This window comes from Mustelus asterias, chromosome 21, assembly GCF_964213995.1.
Source record: "Mustelus asterias chromosome 21, sMusAst1.hap1.1, whole genome shotgun sequence".
NCBI classification, from domain to species: domain Eukaryota; kingdom Metazoa; phylum Chordata; class Chondrichthyes; order Carcharhiniformes; family Triakidae; genus Mustelus; species Mustelus asterias.
The window spans coordinates 14,080,340-14,100,553 of record NC_135821.1 but is presented as its reverse complement, the minus strand read 5'-3'; the positions used below and the strand labels follow the sequence as shown (position 1 = coordinate 14,100,553).

The window sequence follows — 20,214 nt, the reverse complement described above, 5'->3', positions numbered from 1 at the left end:
TAAAATTGAGTTGAGGAGAAACTACTTCTCCCAAAGGGTTGTGAATCTGTGGAATTTGCTCCCCCAAAGTGCAGTGGATGCTGGGACAGTGAGTAAATTTAAGAAGGAGTTAGACAGATTTTTAATTGGTAATGGGTTGAAGGGTTATGGGGGAGAAGGCAGGAAAATGGTGATGATTTGATTTATTATTGACACATAGAACATAGAACATTACAGCGCAGTACAGGCCCTTCGGCCCTCGATGTTGCGCCGACCAGTGGTACCAAACTAAAGCCCCTCTAATCTACACTATTCCAATATCATCCATATGTTTATCCAATAACCACTTGAACGCTCTCAACATTGACGAGTCCACCACTGCTGCAGGCAGGGCATTCCACGCCCTTACTACTCTCTGAGTAAAGAACCTACCTCTAACATCTGTCCTATATCTCTCACCCCTCAATTTAAAGCTATGTCCCCTCGTGCTAGCCAACACCATCCGAGGAAAAAGGCTCTCACTATCCACCCTATCTAATCCTCTGATCATCTTGTATGCCTCTATTAAGTCACCTCTTAACCTTCTCTCTAACGAAAACAACCTCAAGCCCCTCAGCCTTTCCTCATACGATTTTCCCACCATACCAGGCAACATCCTGGTAAATCTCCTCTGCACCCTTTCCAACACTTCCACATCTTTCCTATAATACGGCGACCAGAACTGTACGCAATACTCCAAATGCGGCTGCACCAGAGCTTTGTACAGTTGCAGCATGACCTCCTGGCTCCGAAACTCAATTCCTCTACCAATAAAAGCTAACACACCGTACGCCTTCTTAACAACCCTATCAACCTGGGTGCCAACTTTCAGGGATCTATGCACATGGACACCCAGATCCCTCCGTTCATCCACACTACCAAGTATCCTTACCATTAGCCCAGTACTCTGTATTCCTGTTACTCCTTCCAAAGTGAATCACCTCACATTTTTCCGCATTAAACTCCATTTGCCACCTCTCAGCCCAGTTCTGCAGCTTATCTATGTCCCTCTGTAACCTGCCACTTCCATCCGCACTGTCTACAACTCCACCGACTTTAGTGTCATCCGCAAATTTACTAATCCATCCTTCCACGCCCTCATCCAATTCATTAATAAAAATGGTCTTCATTGCGAGAGGTTTTGTATGTATTAACATGTATTAACATGTATTAACATGCAGTGAAAAATATTGTTTCTTGCGCGCTATACAGACAAAGCATACCGTTCATAGAGAAGGAAAGGAGAGGGTGCAGAATGTAGTGTTACAGTCATAGCTAGGATGTAGAGAAAGATCAACTTAATGCAAGGTAAGTCCATTCAAAAGTCTGACAGCAGCAGGGAAGAAGCTGTTCTTGAGTCTGTTGGTACGTGACCTCAGACTTTGGTATCTTTTTCCTGAAGGAAGAAGGTGGAAGAGAGAATGTCCGGGGTGCATGGGATCCTTAATTATGCTGGCTGCTTTGCCGAGGCAGCGGGAAGTGTAGACAGAGTCAATGGACAGGAGGCTGGTTTGCGTGATGGATTGGGCTACATTCATGACCTTTTGTAGTTCCTTGCGGTCTTGGGCAGAGCAGGAGCCATACCAAGCTATGATACAACCAGAAAGAATGCTTTCTATGGTGCATCTGTAAAAGTTGGTGAGAGTTGTAGTTGACATGCCAAATTTCCTTAGTTTTCTGAGAAAGTAGAAGCGTTGGTGGGGTTTCTTAACTATAGTGTCGGCATGGGGGGACCAGGACAGGTTGTTGGTGATCTGGACATCTAAAAACCTGAAGCTCTCGACCTTTTCTACTTTGTCCCCATTGATGTAGACAGGGGTATGTTCTCCTTTATGCTTCCTGAAGTCAATGACAATCTTCTTCGTTTTGTTGACATTGAGGAAGAGATTATTGTTGTCGCACCAGTTCACCAGATTCTCTATCTCATTCCTGTACTCTGTCTCGTCATTGTTTGAGATCCGACCCACTACGGTGGTGTCGTCAGCAAACTTGAAAATCGAATTGGAGGGGAATTTGGCCGCACGGTCATAGGTGTATAAGGAGTATAGTAGGGGGCTGAGAACACAGCCTTGTGGGGCATCGGTGTTGAAGATGATCATGGGGAGGTGTTGTTGCCTATCCTTACTGATTGTGGTCTGTGAGCTAGGAAGTTCAGGATCCAGTCGCAGAGGGAGGTGCCGAGGCCCAGACCACGGAGTTTGAAGATGAGTTTCATGGGAATAATAGTGTAGAAGGCTGAGCCGTAGTCAATTATTAGGAGTCTGACATAGGTGTCCTTGTTATCTAGGTGTTCCAGAGTTGAGAGCAGGGCCAGGGAAATGGTGTCTGCTGTGGACCTGTTGCAGCGATAGGCAAACTGTATTGGATCCAGGTAGTCCGGGAGGCTGGAATTGATTCGTGCCATGACTACTAACCTTTCGAAGCACTTCATAATGATGGATGTCAGAGCCACCGGCCGATAGTCATTAAGGCACGCTGCTTGGTTTTTCTTAGGAACCGGGATGATGGTCGTCTTCTTGAAGCAGATAGGGACCTCAGATTGTTGTAAAGAGAGGTTGAAGATGTCTGTGAAATATATCATATCAGCCATGATCAAATGGCAGAGTGGACTCGATGGATCAAATAGCCTAATTCTGCTCCTATAGCTTATGAACTTATGAACAATGCTGGAAGATCATCTTTCTGTCCAGTAATGGCTTAATGCTCTTTCATTCTATCTCCACTTGAACTGGAAATAGTGGCATAGCGAACATAATTGGGGCGGCACAGTGGTTAGCACTGCTGCTTCACAGCGTCAGGAACCCGGGTTCGATTCCAGCCTTGCGCGGAGTTTGCAAGTTCTCTCCGTGTCTGCGTGGGTTTCCTCTGGATGCTCTGGGTTTCCTCCCACAGATGTGGAAATGCCGGCATTGGACTGGGGTAAACACAGTAAGGAGTCTAACAACACCAGGTTAAAGTCCAACAGGTTTATTCGGTAGCAAACGCCACTAGCTTTCGGAGCACTGCCCCTTCGTCAGATGGAGTGGAAATCTGCTTTCCACTCCATCTGACGAAGGAGCAGCGCTCCGAAAGCTAGTGGCGTTTGCTACCAAATAAACCTGTTGGACTTTAACCTGGTGTTGTTAGACTCCTTACTGTGTTTCCTCCCACAGTCCAAAGATGTGCAGGCTAGGCGGAATGGCCATGGTAAATTACCCCTTCGTGTCCCAAGATGTGTAGGTTAGGGGGATTAGCGGGTTAAATACATGGGGTTACGGGAATAGGGCGCGGCTGGGCACGGGTGAGATGCTGAGCCGGTGCAGACTCGATGGGCTGAATGACAGCCTCCTGTGCTGTAGGGATTCTATGATTCTATAAATTCAGATGTACCTTTTCCATTTGGTTCTAAATGTGGAAAATGCTCTCGAAGCTGGTTGCTCATGTAGCAATTAGTCTTTTATGACAACACCATTTTCACTGAATCTCTACTGTTCTCCATCATCAGTGATTCAGTCAGCGTCGTCGCTATGGCAACTACAACAGTGATGCATTATCATTCATCACAAGGAAAGGAAAAGAAACACTCTGAATTTTTCTCTCATGCGTTTATTATCAAATGCAATTTAGAATCATAGAATCCCTACGGCGCAGAAGGCCAATCGGGCCATCCAGCCTGCACCAACACAGTTGTATCAAACTGTTACAAAAACTAATAATAAGAATAAAACTGGCACCTGGCATTGACCTAGGCACCAGAAAGGACGTACGTTACACCCCGATGACTTTCTGCTTGAGATCGGTGGGGGGGAAGAAGGGGTCTGCTGCCACTCTGCCTGAGATCAGTGGGGGGGAAGGGGGGATCCGCTGCCACTCTGCCTGAGATCAGTGGGGGGAAGGTGGGGAGGGGCCTGCGATGGGTCTGGGTGGCGGGGGGGGGGGGGGGGGGGGGTGTGTGGGGGTATAAGGGGGTCAGTAATGTTGTGGGGTGGGGCAATGTCTGTGGGGGCCAGGGGGAGGCAATATCCGGCCCTAGTGCGATGTGGCAGGGGAGTTGCATTCTATCATTTTTTTTCTGCGCATGCGTGATTGGAGGCGCCGATCAGAGCTGCAGGATTTCGGGCACGTTAAGCCCTGCCCACAGGCTTCTGCAGTGCAATTCGGAATCGCTGCTATTTTTTCAGGCAGAGTGCGTATGGAGGCGCCTCAGAACGGGTCTAAAAGTCAGATCTGAAACACTCCCCAGTTTCAAGTCCGTCCAGCACTTAGAATCAAAATGGTAAATTAGGGCCCATCATGTCTGTTTTGTTCTTTTGCCCCATGCCGACACTATAGATAAGAAATCCCATCAACGCCTCTACTTTCTCAGAAGACTAAGGAAATCTGGCATGTCAGCTACAATCCTCACCAACCTTTACAGGTGCACCATAGGAAGCATTCTTTCTGGTTGTATCACAGCTTGGTATGGCTCCTACTCTGTTCAAGACCGCAAAAAACTACAAAGGGTCATGAATGTAGCCCAATCCATCACGCAAACCAGCCTCCCATCCATTGACTCTGTCTACACTTCCCGCTGCCTCGGAAAAGCAGTCAGTATAATCAAGGACCACACACCCAGGCATTCTCTCTTCCACCTTCTTCTGTCGGGAAAATGATACAAAAGTCTGAGGTCACGTACCAACCAACTCAAGAACAGCTTCTTCCCTGCTGCCGTCAGACTTTTGAATGGACCTACCATATATTAAGTTGATCTTTCTCTACACTCTAGCTATGACTGTAACACTACATTCTGCACCCTCTCCTTTCCTTCTCTATGAATGGTATGCTTTGTCTGTATAGCATGCAAGAAACAATACTTTTCACTGTATACTAATACATGGGCGGCACGGTAGCAAAGTGGTTAGCACTGCTGCTTCACAGCTCCAGGGACCTGGGTTCGATTCCCGGCTTGGGTCACTGTCTGTGTGGAGTTTGCACATTCTCCTCGTGTCTGTGTGGGTTTCCTCCGGGTGCTCCGGTTTCCTCCCACAGTCCAAAGATGTGCGGGTTAGGTTGATTGGCCATTCTAAATTGCCCTTAGTGTCCTGAGATGTGTAGGTTAGAGGGATTAGTGGGTAAATATGTAGGGATATGGGGCTAGGGCCTGGGTGGGATTGTGGTCGGTGCAGACTCGATGGGTCGAATGGCCTCTTTCTGTACTGTAGGGCTTCTATGATTTCTATGATTTCTATGTGACAATAATAAATCAAATCAAATCAAATTTAATGATCTGGGAGAATGTCAAATAAGAGATAGGCTAGAATGATAATCTCTAAGATATAATGGTTCATTGCATAAGAATAAACAATACAAGAGAAATATAAATAACGAGTCTCATGGTCTTCTGCCCATTGGGGATCCCGGTAACAAGGGCTGCTTTGGAGCTTGAAAGGTCCTGGCACCATTCGCAATCCAGTCCTAGGTGAAGTCCAACTTACTCGGATCAAAACTCTGCTTTTACAATGTGTCACTAACAACTGTACATGAGACTTGGTATAAGCACAAGCTTGGATAAACTATACAAAGATAGCAGTAGAAGGTCAACTTGTTATTATAGTGATATTATTCATATGGTGCCACAGGCGGCACGGTAGCACAGTGGTTAGCACTGCTGCCTCATAGCGCCAGGGACCTGGGTTTAATTCCGGCCTCAGGTCACTGTCTGTGTGGAGTTTGCACGTTCTCCCCAGTGTCTGCGTGGGTTTCCTCCAGGTGCTCCAGTATCTTCCCACAGTCCAAAGATGTGCAGGTTAGGTGCATTGGCTATGCTAAGTTAACCCTAGTGTCGGAGGATTAGCAGGGTAAATTTTTGGGGTTACGGGAATAGGGCCTGGGTGGGATTGTGGTCGGTGCAGACTTGATGGGCCAAATGGCCTGCACTGTAGAGATTCTATGAAATACGTTTGAAACACAGCTGCATCATTAGGTTCCCACAGCACGGATATTGCTGAGTTGACTGGTGAATATGTTAACTCTTTACTTTCTATATACATAGTCATGCTCACAGAATCATACCTTTCAGCCACCATCCTAAGCCCCTTCATCACCATCTCTGGGTACGTCCTTTCCACCCACGCTTGAAATTACAAGTGGCACACAATATTTGCACCACACAAGTGGCAAGAAATTACCATCTCTGAACAGGTTGGGTCAAATTATCTCCCCTTTACATCAGTGGCAAGACCATTGCCAAATCCCCCCAGTGTCAGTTCACCATTGATCAGAAACTGGACCATCTATAAAAATACTGTAGCTAAAGAAGTTTATTTATTTATCATAAGTAGGCTTACATTAACACTGCAATGAAGTTACTGTGAAAATCCCCTAGTCGCCACACTCCGCCACCTGTTCAGGTAAGCTGGGGGAGAATTTATCATGGCCACTGCACCTAACCCGCACATCTTTGGACTGTGGAAGGAAACCAGAGCACCCGGAGGAAACCCACGCAGACGCGGGGAGAATGTGCAAACTCCACACAGACAGTGACCCAAGTCGGGAATCGAAGCCGGGTCCCTTGCGCTGTGAGGCAGCAGTGCTAACCACTGTGCCATTGTGCTGTCCGAATAGGTTGGAGGCTGGGTTCCCTGGGGCAATGTGTCTCCCCTTTCACAAAATACATGTGAGGAGTTTGACGTTTCAGGTTGGTGACCTTTCAGCAGAAGGTTTTGATGTATTTCCAGTGTTTTCTTTTTGTTTTTATTTCAGTGTCCTGGCCAATATTTATTTCAATCAACATCACAACAAAAAGGTCATCTGGTCATGATTGCACATTGCTCTTTGTGGGAATTTACTGTGTGGAAGCTGGCTGCTGTGTTTCCTACATTACAGCAGCGGTTGCTCTCCAGCAGTTGGCTGTAAGGTGCTTTAAGATGTCTGGTGTGCGATATTAATGCAAGTCTTTCTTTGTTTCTTTCATAGTGTGGCCAGTCTGGCATGTCAGGGCCCAGTCCATGGAGGACTGGGAGGCAATGGCCCAGTGGTATTATTGCTATACTATTAATATAGAAACTCAGCTAATGTTGTGGGGACCCAGGTTCGAATCCCGCCACGGCAGATGGTGGAATTTGAATTCAATAAAATATCTGGAGTTAGGAATCTACTGACGACCATGAAACTAATGTCAATTGTTGGAAGACTCCATCTGGTTCACTAATGTCCTTTAGGGAAGGAAATTTGCTGTCCTTCCATGGTCTATCCTACATGTGACTCCAGAGCCACAGCAATCTGGTCGACTCTCAACTGCCCTCTGAAATGGCCGATCAAGCCACTCAGTTCAAGGGAAATTAGGGATCACATTAAGACAATAATAGGTTATGATTTTAAACAGCACAGTGGTTAGCACTGTTGCCTCACAGAGCCAGAGAGCTTGGTTCAGTTCTGCCTTTGGGTCACTGTCTGTGCAGAGTCTGCACATTCTCCCCGTGTCTGCGTGGGTTTCCTCCAGGTGCTCCAGTTTCTTCCCACAGTCCAAAGATGTGCAGGTTAGGTTGATTGGCCATGCTAAATTCTCCCTTCGTGTCAGGGGGATTAGCTGGGGTAAATGTCTGGGGTTACAGGAATAGAAGCTGGATGGGATTGTGGTCGGTGCAGAGTGGATGGGCCGAATGGCCTTCTTCTGCACTGTAGGGATTCTATGAATAGTGTATGAATTCTAAGAAAAAAAATCATATTATGCTTTAAGATAAAATTGCATTAGGACAACAATGGTGTATGATTTTAAATTAAAAAAACGCCAAGACAACAAGTGTATATTTTAAAGATAAAATCACATTAAGACAGTGGTTCCCAAAGGGTGCGGCGCGAGAGGATGGCAAGTGTGGCGGGAAGATTCAAGGACAATCGAAGAAACATTTAAACATGGTTTAAACAAGCATTGTTTTATACTTTCTGGATGTCCCATGATCATATTATAAAGTAGTTGTGTTCTATGTTATGAATCAAGCACTGCTAGTTGTTTTTTAAAATGTATTTCTTATCAATAAAAAAATTCGGTGTGGCGCGAGCAAATTTTTATTCCGAAAGTGTGGCCCAGTGAAAAAAGTTTGGGAACCACTGCATTAAGACAACAACTGTGTATGAATTTAAAGAAAAATTCACTTTAAGACACCAATAAATTCACTTTGAGACACCAATAGTGAATGAATTTACAGGAAAAAAATCATAATGAGAATAACAACAGTGCATGATTTTAAAGGAAGGGAAAAGGAACATTTCACATTGAGGCAACATTGACTGTGGTTGTAAGAGGCTGGGTTGCAGCGGAACTGTTGTTTGACGCTCTGCGCCGCGCTGGGTGCCGGGGGAACCTTTTGTGCGGGGCACCAGAGGCCGGCTGGTTGTCATCTCGTGTCTCTGAGGAAAATTCAATTTAGGAGAAAAGAAATAATTCATCGAAAGCGGGGAGATGTCGGCTTTTACGGAGGAATTCACGGCGGAGGTGAGTTGTTGGCGGGAGTCGGGTTCCCGGCTGAGAATCGGATTGTTTTTGTCCCAACGCATGGTTCCCCTGCAGCCTGAGGCCTAAAGGAGCCTCAATTCATCAATAAAACCCTTCAACTTCTCTTTAAACAACTGCATCTATTCATTTCCTGCCGGTGCACAATTAAAATGAAGGCTGCTTTCTTCAAAACCAGTTTCTCCCCCTGCCCCCTCCCTATTGCTCAAAAAGTCCCATCATTTTAAATCCAAGTTTAATAAATAAATTTATTTAATACACTAATAAATAAACTTAAAATGCTCAATCTTTTATATATTAATGGAACTGTCATCAACTTCAAATGGTAAAATCAAAAGAAATAAAGTTTATTTATTAGTGTCACAAGTAAGGCTTACATTAACACTGCAATGAAGTTACTGTGAAAATCTCCAGGTCGCCACACTCCGGCGCCTGTTCAGGTACACTGAGGAAGAATTTAGCACCTAACCAGCATGTCTTTGGACTGTGGGAAGAAACTGGAGCACCCGGGAAAAACCCACCGCAGACATGGAGAGAATGTGCAAACTCTGCACAGACAGTGACCCAAGCCGGGAATTGAACCTGGGTCCCTGGCGCTATGAGCCGGCAGTGTTAGCCACTGTGCCACCCCCGGCTGCACAAATAGGCTTACATTAACACTGCAATGAAGTTGCTGTGAAAATCCCCAGGTCGCCACACTCCGGCGCCTGTTCGGGTACACTGAGGGAGAATTTAGCATGGCCAATGCACCTAACCAGCACGTCTTTCGAACTGTGGGAGGAAACCTGAGCATCCGGAGGAAACCCACATAAACACAGGGAGAACGTGCAAACTCCACACACTGACCCAAGCTGGGAATCGAACCTGGGTCTCTGGAGCTGTGAGACAGCTAACAGTGCCACTGTGCTGCCCCCAGCTGCACATATCAATGCCTGCCCTTACATCTGGACCTATTTAATTGACTTCCATTGAAAAACATGTTCATCGTTCGCGATTTCACTGCCTGAGAGGTTTGACAGGAATGTAACTGCCCGCAAACGGCAAACTTTTACTGTATTAAGCAAAGGATTGAACTTATTCAGCAGAACAACATGACAGGATAAACTCTGTGCTGAAAATCTGGATGACACAGACTGTTAGCATCAATCTGCCTCTCTGGATTCAACACTGATGTATTTGTTTAATTCACCTGGCAGCATTTCTAAAACTTCTGTGCTCAAATTTGCTGAATCTTCATTTCTGGCACAAAGTATTGTTTTCAAATAATAAGTTGTATCAAATAATTGTCCCTGCAGCTTTGCCATACTTAACCAATTTCATCCACCATTCTGCACCCCTCCCACCCCCATCCCATTCCTCAGAAACAATCTGTCCAGTTAGGGTTACTCTAATTGGACTGTCCTTCATTGTTATTGTTCTCCATCAACCCCCTGCCAGCTCTGCCCATCAGATAATGATGTGGAGATGCCGGCGTTGGACTGGGGTAAGCACAGTAAGAAGTCTCACAACACCAGGTTAAAGTCCAACAGGTTTATTTGGTAGCAAATACCAACAGAGACCACTCCATCTGACGAAGGAGCAGCAAGCTCCGAAAGCTTATGGTATTTGCTACCAAATAAACCTGTTGGACTTTAACCTGGTGTTGTGAGACTTCTTACATCAGATAATGGGCAGCACAGTGGCAAGCACTGCGGCCTCACAGCGCCAGGGACCCGTGTTCGAATCGCGGCTTGGGTCACTGTCTGTGCGGGATTTGCACATTCTCCCTGTGCCTGCGTGGGTTTCCTCCGGGTGCTCCAGTTTCCTCCCACAGTCTGAAAGACGTGCTGGTTAGGTGCATTGACCCGACAGGCGCCGCAGTGTGGTGACTAGGGGAATTTCACAGTAACTTCATTGCAGTGTTAATGTAAAGCTTTACTTGTGACTAATAAATAAACTTTATAATTCACCAATATGCCCCTTAAACTGACCAACACAAAGAGTCTGGACAGACAAACATTGAGTGTTATTATAGATTTGCAAGCATGTTTGCATGTGAGAAATTCTTCATTCTATTAAACTCCCAATAGGGATGTGGTATTTTCTGCTGTTGCCTCCACTCACTTGTCTTCCCTGCAGGGCTCATTCCAATATCCCTGTAATACCATTGAAATGGGGGCTGGTTAGTCCAGTTGGCTAGATGGATAACATATGATTCAGAATCTTGCCAGGAGCGTGGGTGTTTTTCCTGGTTGAGGTAGCCTGTGTGCCATAAAACGATAAGAAATAGGACTAGGAGATGGCTGTTTTGGGATCTGTTTTGGGGCCACTGCTATTTGTCATTTTTATAAATGACCTGGATGAGGGCGTAGAAGGCTGGGTTAGTAAATTTGCGGATGACACTAAAGGTGGAGTTGTGGACAGTGCGGAAGGTTGTTGCAGGTTACAGAGAGACATAGATAAGCTGCAGAGCTGGGCTGAGAGGTGGCAAATGGAGTTTAATGTGGAAAAGTGTGAGGTGATTCATTTTGGAAGGAGTAACAGGAATACAGAGTACTGGGCTAATGGTAAGATACTTGGTAGTGTGGATGAGCAGAGAGATCTCGGTGTCCATGTGCATAGATCCCTGAAAGTTGGCACCCAGGTTGATAGGGTGTTAAGAAGGCGTACATTGTGTTAGCTTTTATTGGTAGAGGGATTGAGTTTCAGAGCCATGATGTCATGTTGCAGCTTTACAAAACTCTGGTGCGGCCGCACTTGGAGTATTGCGTACAGTTCTGGTCGCCGCATTATAGGAAGGATGTGGAAGCATTGGATAGGGTGCAGAGGAGATTTACCAGGATGTTGCCTGGTATGGTGGGAAGGTCTTATGAGGAAAGGCTGAGTGATTTGAGGCTGTTTTCGTTAGAGAGAAGAAGGTTAAGAAGTGACTTAATAGAGGCATACAAGGTGATCAGAGGATTAGATAGGGTGGACAGTGAGAGCCTTTTTCCTTGGATGGTGATGGCTAGCACGAGGGGACATAGCTTTAAATTGAGGGGTGATAGATATAGGACAGATGTCAGAGGTAGGTTTTTTACTCAGAGAGTAAAGTGAGGGTGTGGAATGCCCTGCCTGCGACAGTAGTGGACTCGTCAACATTAAGGGCATTTAAAGGGTCATTGGATAAACATATGGATGATATTGGAATAGTGTAGGTTAGATGGGCTTTAGATTGGTTTCACAGGTCGGCGCAACATTGAGGGCCGAAGGGCCTGTACTGCGCTGTAATGTTCTATGTTTGGCCCATTGAGCCTGCTCCGCCATTCAATAGGATCACAGCTGATCCAATGTTCCTCATGTCCACTTTCCTGCCTTCTCCCTGTAACCCTTGATTCCCTTACTGATCAAAAATCTAGCTATCTCGCCTTAAATATTGAGGATATTTGAAGCAAAGGAATGATCTGATTTAGGTGGGCGTTTTCTCTGGCACAGAACAGACTGCGCAGCCCAACGAGCCGATAGCAGCGTTTATATTTCACATGAGCCTCATCTCACCCTGTGTCCTTCTCCCCCCTTGAGTCTGCAGTGAGCACCAAGCTTTCCTTTAAGTACATCCATACTGTCTGCTCCAGGGGAGGCATAGTGGTATTGCCCTGTACTAATAATTCAGATACCCACCTAATGTTCTGGGGAGCTGGGTTCGAATCCCGCCACGGCAGATGGTGGAATTTGAATTCAATTCAAAAAAAATTTGGAATTCAGAATCTGCTGATGACCATGAAACCATTGTCGATTCTCAGAAAAACCCATCTGGTTCACTAACGTGCTTTAGGGAAGGAAATTTGCCATCCTTACCTGGTCTGGCCTACATGTGACTCCAGAGCCACAGCACTATGGTTGACTCTTAACTGCCCTTTGAAGTGGCTGAGCGAGACAGTCAGTTCAAGGGGCAATTACGGATGGGCAATAAATGCTGGCACTGCCAGCGACATCCACATCCCATTAACGAATAAAAAAATCACTCCATGAACCAGTGAGTTCTGCATTCTCACCGCTAAAAGATACCTTTAAATTCTTTATTTGATCTGCTTATGGCTATCTTGTGTTGATCCCCCTTGCCTGCTCTTAGCCAACTACTCCACATCCACCATATTGAATCCCTTCATATTTTTTGAAGGCAAACATTTGATAGGTTTAATCCATGGTACGTTCGTTAAATTCACTTTTTCTTTTAAAGGAAGACTTGTATTTATATAGCACTTTTCATGACACGAAAGGTGGGGATTTCAGTTGGAATCCATGTGGAATATGGTCAGAGCCAGTTGTTGAGGAAAGAGACATGCCCGTGAAAGCGAGTTTTTGTAGATAACTGATCAGAAGGGGAAGGGAAACACAAAGCAACGTAGATGAACAAGTTTTTAAAAAGTGAGAAACTGAAATCCTGCTCGAGGGGAGAGCAGAACTCCTCCGAGGTGAAGTTCCCTTGAAGAGAAGTCGCAGGGCATTAAACACTAACCGTTTAGGACAGTTCCTTGGGTTCATAGAACATAGAACAGTACAGCACAGAACAGGCCCTTCGGCCCACGATGTTGTGCCGAGCTTTATCTGAAACCAAGATCAAGCTATCCCACTCCCTATCATCCTGGTGTGCTCCATGTGCCTATCCAATAACCGCTTAAATGTTCCTAAAGTGTCTGACTCCACTATCACTGCAGGCAGTCCATTCCACACCCCAACCACTCTCTGCGTAAAGAACCTACCTCTGATATCCTTCCCGTATCTCCCATCATGAACCCTATAGTTATGCCCCCTTGTAATAGCTCCATCCACCCGAGGAAATAGTCTTTGAACGTTCACTCTATCTATCCCCTTCATCATTTTATAAACCTCTATTAAGTCTCCCCTCAACCTCCTCCGCTCCAGAGAGAACAGCCCTAGCTCCCTCAACCTTTCCTCATAAGACCTACCCTCCAAACCAGGCAGCATCCTGGTAAATCTCCTCTGCACTCTTTCCAGCGCTTCCACATCCTTCTTATAGTGAGGCTCGTGCGTGATTTGCATCTGCCCCGGTTCGATGGGTTCGGAAATGGATAATGAATCCCATGTGTGATCTCCAGACTCTGCCAGTTGTGAGGCAGGTGGTGCTTGAAGTGATTGGGTAGAGGAGTCATTTGGAGGTCTGTGCGCTCCCACCCGACGCCTTGACTTCGCCTCTACACGTTCCCGACAAAGTCTCGCGATATGTTCGGCGCCTTCTCAAATTTGGTCAGTCACAAGCTGAGGTATCCCGGGGGTCGGTGGGTATGCCTGACCACCTTGGGATGCTTTGAGGGCATCCCTGAGCACTAATATGAAAGAAAATTGATGCAGATGCTGGGATGGCGGAGTGGGCCAGGCAACATCTGGGGAGAGCAAAACAGTCAAAGTTTCAGGCTAAAGGCATTTTGTCACTTTTCTGTTTTATCATGGACCCTTCCTTTGCCCTCCCCACTTTCCCCTGCCTCTGAACTTGCTTAAAATCTGGTATGTCTGTAGCTTTTTCCAGTTCTTAGATGAAGTCATAGTGCAGAAAAGGTCCTTCGGCCCATTGAGACCGCACCGACAATAACTACCACTAAAGTCGCACTAATCCCATTTTCCCAAGTGGGTGAGAGGAAGCTTATAGTAAACGTTAATACTGGCATTGACCATTTGGGTCAAATGGCATGTTTCTGTAATTTTGAAAATGATCCTTACAGATGATTCTTTACATAATTCTGCCTTGTACTATTTGATTGCAGAGTCATAGAGGTATACAGCACAGGAAAAGACCCTTCAGAGTGTATCATGCCTGTTAATAGGTTAAAACTTGTTAGTGGGATAGATTATTTTCACACAATTGTTTTGCTACGTGAATTTGTTTTGCCTGAGAAATACCGACACCTGTTGTAATTTTCCCCTAGTGAATCTTGTCCTTTTGCCCCATTGATGCAAAGTCTTTTTCTCTTTTCCACAGTACGATCCCTATGCCTACAATGCCGACTATGACCTTCATACAGGTAAACCTTCATAAGTTTAATTTTTTTAAAATTTGGTGCGTTACTTTGAAATTATTGACGTGTCAATGTGTGAAAATTGGTAGCTTGCAATGATTATTGGCTTGGGCTGAGGAGTTGAGCGTCTCTTACAGAGAGTGAATGAGTCAATGAATTGGCCCCAATTTTAAAGGGAGCTAGTGGGTAGATACCTGTGTGCGAATCCCCAAAGTGGGCAATGCACCCAGGGCCATGAAGGTCCATCTGATTTTAACAGCTAGGCCTGATTTGCATACATGTTCCAGGAGCCCTGGATCTCTGTGCTGTAAATAGTCTGCAACATCTTAAATGTGACTGTTTGGAAGGCATAGCTGGCGCAGTAGATGTGCGCACCAACTTTTATTATACAAAGCTAGACAGACCTGGATAATAAAAGCAAAATGCTGCAGGTGCTGGAGATCTGAAAGAAAAACTATGCTGGAAAAATTCAGCAGGTCTGGCAGCATCTGTGGAGAGAGTCAGAGTTAACGTTTCCAGTCCAATATGACCATTCGTCAGAACTGGATGGCACAGTGGTTAGCACTGCTGCCTCACAGCTCCAGGGACCTGGATTCAATTCCGGCCTCGGGTGGCTGTCTGTGTGGAGTTTGCGTGTTCGCCACGTGTCTGCTTGGGTTTCCTCCATGTGCTCCGGTTTCCTCCCATAAAGATGTGCGGTTTAGAGTGATCGGCCATGCTAAATTGACCCTTAGTGTCAGGGGGAATAGCAGGATAAATATGTGGGGTTACGGAGATAGGACCTAGGTGGGATTGCTGGACTCGATGGGCCGAATGGCGACCTCCTGCACCTGAGGGGTTCTGTGATATCTTGTGTGCATTGTTTTCATTACATTTCGCTTCAGCACAAAGGCTGCGGAAAGGAGAATTCAGCCATGCTCCTTACCCTTGACCCCTTATTGCGAATGTGGATATCAGCTGCAAAGTGTGGTCGGTTTAAAGTTGCTCCCTTGGGTGAATTACAAATTGTACCTCAACATATTCAGCAAATTCTAGGGTGGGAGAGGAGGGGAAGAGTATTGGGAAAGGAATGTAAGTATTGTAAAAGCCTCTCCTACGTCCTCAGGTGACCCCAAACAGGACCTTGCGTACGAGCGGCAGTACGAACAGCAGACCTATCACGTGATCCCAGAAGTGATCAAGAATTTCATCCAATACTTCCACAAAACTGTCACTGACCTGATCGACCAGAAGGTCTATGAGTTGCAGTCTAACCGTGTGTCCAGTGATCTGATTGAACAGAAGCTGTATGAAATTCAGGATATCTACGAAAACAGGTACTGATGGTAAATATATAGAATTTCACAGTACACGTAATGCTTTCTGTTAAGGGAATTTTCTGGGGGCTTCCCTCCGGGGGTCTTGCATTGAGCTGAAGCTAATACAAAACTTGCGAGAGACAGTATGCAGGTAAAGACGTTCGTTATTTGACCAATACACATTGGGAGAGAAATGCCGGATGGATTCTAACTTCTCTGTAAAATTACATCACATGAACACATCTGATGTACTACTTTCAAAGATTCATATTCCCCGCCCAATCTGTCATACGAACTGGATGGTCCAATTAAAAGTTTATTAGTGTCACAAGTAGGCTTACATTCACACGGCAATGAAGTTACTGTGAAAATCCCCTAGTCGCCACACTCCGGTGCCTGTTCGGGTACACTGAGGGAGAATTTAACATGGCCAATGCACCTAACCAGCACGTCTTTTGGACTATGGGAGGAAACCGGAGCACCCGGAGGAAACCCACGCAGACATGGGGAGAACGTGCAGACTCCGCACAGATAGTGACCCAAGCCAGGAATCAAACCCAGGTCCCTGGAGCTGTGAGGCAGCAGTGCTAACCACTGTGCCACCCTAATTAATTACATTAATATACATTATCCACAACATTCTACCTCCTGGCATAATTAGGAATTCATTGGCTAATTGGACCCAAAAGTGTTTCCTCCATTGCTTAGTAACCTGCTTAGGCACGTCTGACAGGTTCAAGATTCACTCCCGCCACCTGCATACTATGAGAACTAAAAGGGAGTCAGGGAGTCATCCTGCCTTAACTGGCTATACCTTATCAGGCCAAGAGTGAGGAGCAGAATGCTCCGAATCATTTTAATTAGCAGTTGAATCCTTCTATTCATTCCATTATCTAGTACCTCACAGCTGCAAGGTCCTCCAAAGCCTCTCACTAATTAAGTTCTATACTTCATTGTTCCATTTGAATGTGGTCTGTCTGGTTCTGCTTTTTCCCATTATGCTGCAGGGCAGTTGCTTTTGGCCAAGGTTCACAAACACCTTTAAAACTACATTTCAAATTTACAATACTTGTTAAAAATTCATTACTCTTGGTTATATATGTAGTTAAAGCAATATCTTCATACAATATATGTAGGAGGCACATTGTGATTCCTTTGGTATATATAAGGCACATTATGGTCACTATTTTAGATGAATCTACTTTGTTTTAAAGGCCCCCTAATAAGCAGGGGTTTCAACATCCCCTGCTACACTTCCCAAACTGCTTTCACACTAGTCTCCATCTTGTTAAAAGTCCAGATTTTTTTCTTACCCATTTTGTTACTTTTTGATCCATGCAGGAGAAAACGTGAATGCGTAAGAAATGGGAACAGGGATAGGCCATATGGATCCTCAAGCCTGCTGTGCTATCAACACCTTCCTGTCATATCAGCAAATCCCTTTCAGTATCTACCCCGTCAAGCCCTCTAAGAATTTTATACATAACAGTGAGATCACCTCTAATTCTATGTTCCAGAGTGTATAGGCCCATTCTACATAATCTGTCCTCACAGCCTACAAAGTTTCGCCTCACAACCTCTCATCCCAGGAACTAATGAATTTGTGGACTGGCAGAGTGGTATTGTCACTAAATTTGAGGCCCAGGGTAATTCGCTGGGGATCCAGGTTCGAGTCCCACCACGGCAGATGGTGGAATTTGAATTCAATGATCAAAGGCATCTTGAATTAAATGTCTGATGGTGGCCCTGAAACGATTGTCATAAAAACCCATTGGGTTCACTAATATCCTTTAGGGAAGGAAAGATGGTGTCCTTGCTTTGTCTATGACTCCAAATCCGTTGTAACATCCTCTGAAATGGCCTACTCAGTTCAAGGGCAATAAAAGCCAGCAATGCCTGCATCCCATACAAAAATAGTTAACCCCTGTAGTCCCTCCATATCTTAATACCATACACACTTCAGGTGTTGTCTCATATAAGCCCTATTTAGTTGCAACAAGACTTCCTGGGACATTGTGTGCCAACTCCCTTGCAAAGAGGCATTAGTTCTGAATTGCTGCACCTGAATACTTGTACTCCTTAGTTGCACCCTGCCAAACTCTGTTTCCTGTCCGTTAACCAATCCTCAATTCATGCTACTATGTCACTGCAAATCCGCCCCCCCCCCCGACCTCATAGAAACTAGAAACAGGAGTAGGCCATTCGGCCCTTCGAACTTGTTCCGCCATTCATTTTGATCATGGCTGATCATCGAATTCAGTATCCTGATTTCCCCCTTCCCACCCATATCCCTTGATTCCTTTAGTCCCGCATCTCGTGTACCAACCTCTTGGCATACATATACTACATCTACTGGTTTCCCCTTTACGTACCCTGCTGGATACATTCTCAAAAAGCTCTCAATAGATTTGTCAAACGTGGTTTCACTTTCCTAACACTGTATTTACTTTGCTAACCCTATTGTGATTTTCCAAGTGCCCTGTTACCATGGCCTTGGTAATAGATTCCATATTACTGATGGCAGAATAGTCGGCCTGCAGTTTACTGTGTGTGTGTCTCTCTCACTCTCCCTCCTGCCTGAGCAATGGGATAATTTTTGCTACTTTCTAATCCAGAGACCATTTTAAGATGTGGGGAATTCCGAAGATCAAAACGAATGCATTCGCTTTCTCTGCTCCCATCTCTTTCAAAAACCGGGGCTGATTTGTCAACGTTTAGACCCAGTAGTTTTTGCAATACTTATCTTCTCTAATTTTATTTACTACAACTTTCCCTCTCAATAGAGCCTTGGTTCTCCACAATTTCCAGAAAGGAAACCCTTGCTTAACATCGACTCACTTAACATTGTTTCATTTTAACGTCATTAATATAGTAATGCCGGTGTATCGATTTAACTTTGCCAGTTTTACTTGAATGTGGTTTGCCAAATGCTTCCTCTTCTGTGCTCGTTTGCTCACATGAACTTTGTTGCATCGCATCCACACTCGCTCTCATTCCCCCTTCCTCATGCGGCTGGCCTTGCAAACCTCCACAGAACTCCGGCCTCAGGCTGTCCGCATCCACGCTCTCTCTCTCTCGCGCGCGCTCTCTCCCTCCTCCCCCCCTCTCTCAAGCGCTCTCTCTCCTCCTCTCCCTCTCTCCCCCCCCCCCCCCCCCCCCCCCCCCCCCTCCCCCCCCGCCGCCCAGCCCCCTGAACTGTCACCTGCATTTGCAGTTTGGATTATTGGTGGCGATTGTTCATTAATGGGGTGGAGAGAAAGTTGGGCAATCCGTCACTGAGGCACCAGTTGTTGAAGCTAGTACGATGCTCCCATTTTCCACTGGGCCATAATTTCTGAATCATACTTGTTTTTAAAAAAAAATTGATGAAACTCAGAACAAAACTGGTCAGCGAAGAATATCTTTGGTGTGAATATTATACAGTTGCAATGCGAACAGTTACTGAAATTTTGAGTAACGTTTTTTAATTCTCCCGTTTCTTCAGCTGGAACAAACTGACAGAAAGATTCTTCAAAAACTCCCCTTGGCCTGAGGCAGAAGCTATCGCGTCCATCTGTCGAAATGGTACAGTTCTCATTTTCACCTTGCACAATATGATGTTGCTTGTTAATGTACTGGCTCATGGTCTTGTCCCAGCTGCAGATATAAGATGTTCGATACCAGAAAGCCAGGCAGTGAAGGGCAGAACTGGAACTATGTCTTTGCGCACTTTATTTACAGCAAGACATGTTACAAGCATGCGTTTCCAGACCTTGCCAACCTCAGTTTCAGTCTGCTCCTCTTCATTTTAAGAGTGGAAGTGAAACCCCAGAGGCACGTTCACTTGAATATAATATACGGCATGATGGCACAGTGGTTAGCACTGCTGCCTCACAGCTTCAGGGACCCAGGTTCGATTCTCGGCTTGGGTGACTGCCTGTGTGGAGTTTGCAAGTTCTCCCTGTGTCTGCGTGGGTTTCCTCCGGGTGCTCCGGTTTCCTCCTCCAGTCCGAAAGACGTGCAGGTTAGGTGCATTGGCCATGCTAAATTCTCCCTCGGTGTATCCGAACAGGATCCGGAGTGTGGCGACTAGGAGATTTTCCCAGTAACTTAATTACAGTGTTAACGTAAGCTGACTTGTGACACTAGTAAATGAACTTAAACTTAATTTATTACTACATCTGGGATCAAGTGCCTGAGGCCCAGTCAGCTGTGTATTTACCTTCTAAATTATCTTTTGCAGATGCTGTTTTTCTTATTCTGTACAAGGAGCTCTACTACAGACACATATACGCTAAAGTCAGCGTAAGTCTTAAACGCCACCATTTCATTTATTCGTTCAACATTTTAACCGTGTTACAGGGATAATATTCTACATACTATTTTTCATTGGCCTTTATAGACGCACGGCTTCTCCTTGTAGTTTTCATTCCTGTGCTGGTTAATTTAAAATGTA

The 20,214-nt window shown here is 45.5% G+C and overlaps 1 protein-coding gene across 1 annotated transcript in view; it reads left to right on the top strand.

Annotated features, from left to right (window-relative positions):
• The first annotated feature begins 8,252 nt into the window (after positions 1 to 8,252).
• Positions 8,253 to 20,214, top strand: part of eif3s6ip (eukaryotic translation initiation factor 3, subunit 6 interacting protein) — a 37,455-nt gene continuing 25,493 nt past the window's right edge. The window contains exons 1-5 of the mRNA XM_078237425.1: positions 8,253 to 8,470; positions 14,445 to 14,487; positions 15,587 to 15,797; positions 19,264 to 19,343; positions 20,002 to 20,063. Coding sequence (XP_078093551.1) covers positions 8,438 to 8,470; positions 14,445 to 14,487; positions 15,587 to 15,797; positions 19,264 to 19,343; positions 20,002 to 20,063 — 429 coding nt within the window. The 5' untranslated portion in view covers positions 8,253 to 8,437. The remainder of the gene's footprint in view (positions 8,471 to 14,444; positions 14,488 to 15,586; positions 15,798 to 19,263; positions 19,344 to 20,001; positions 20,064 to 20,214) is intronic.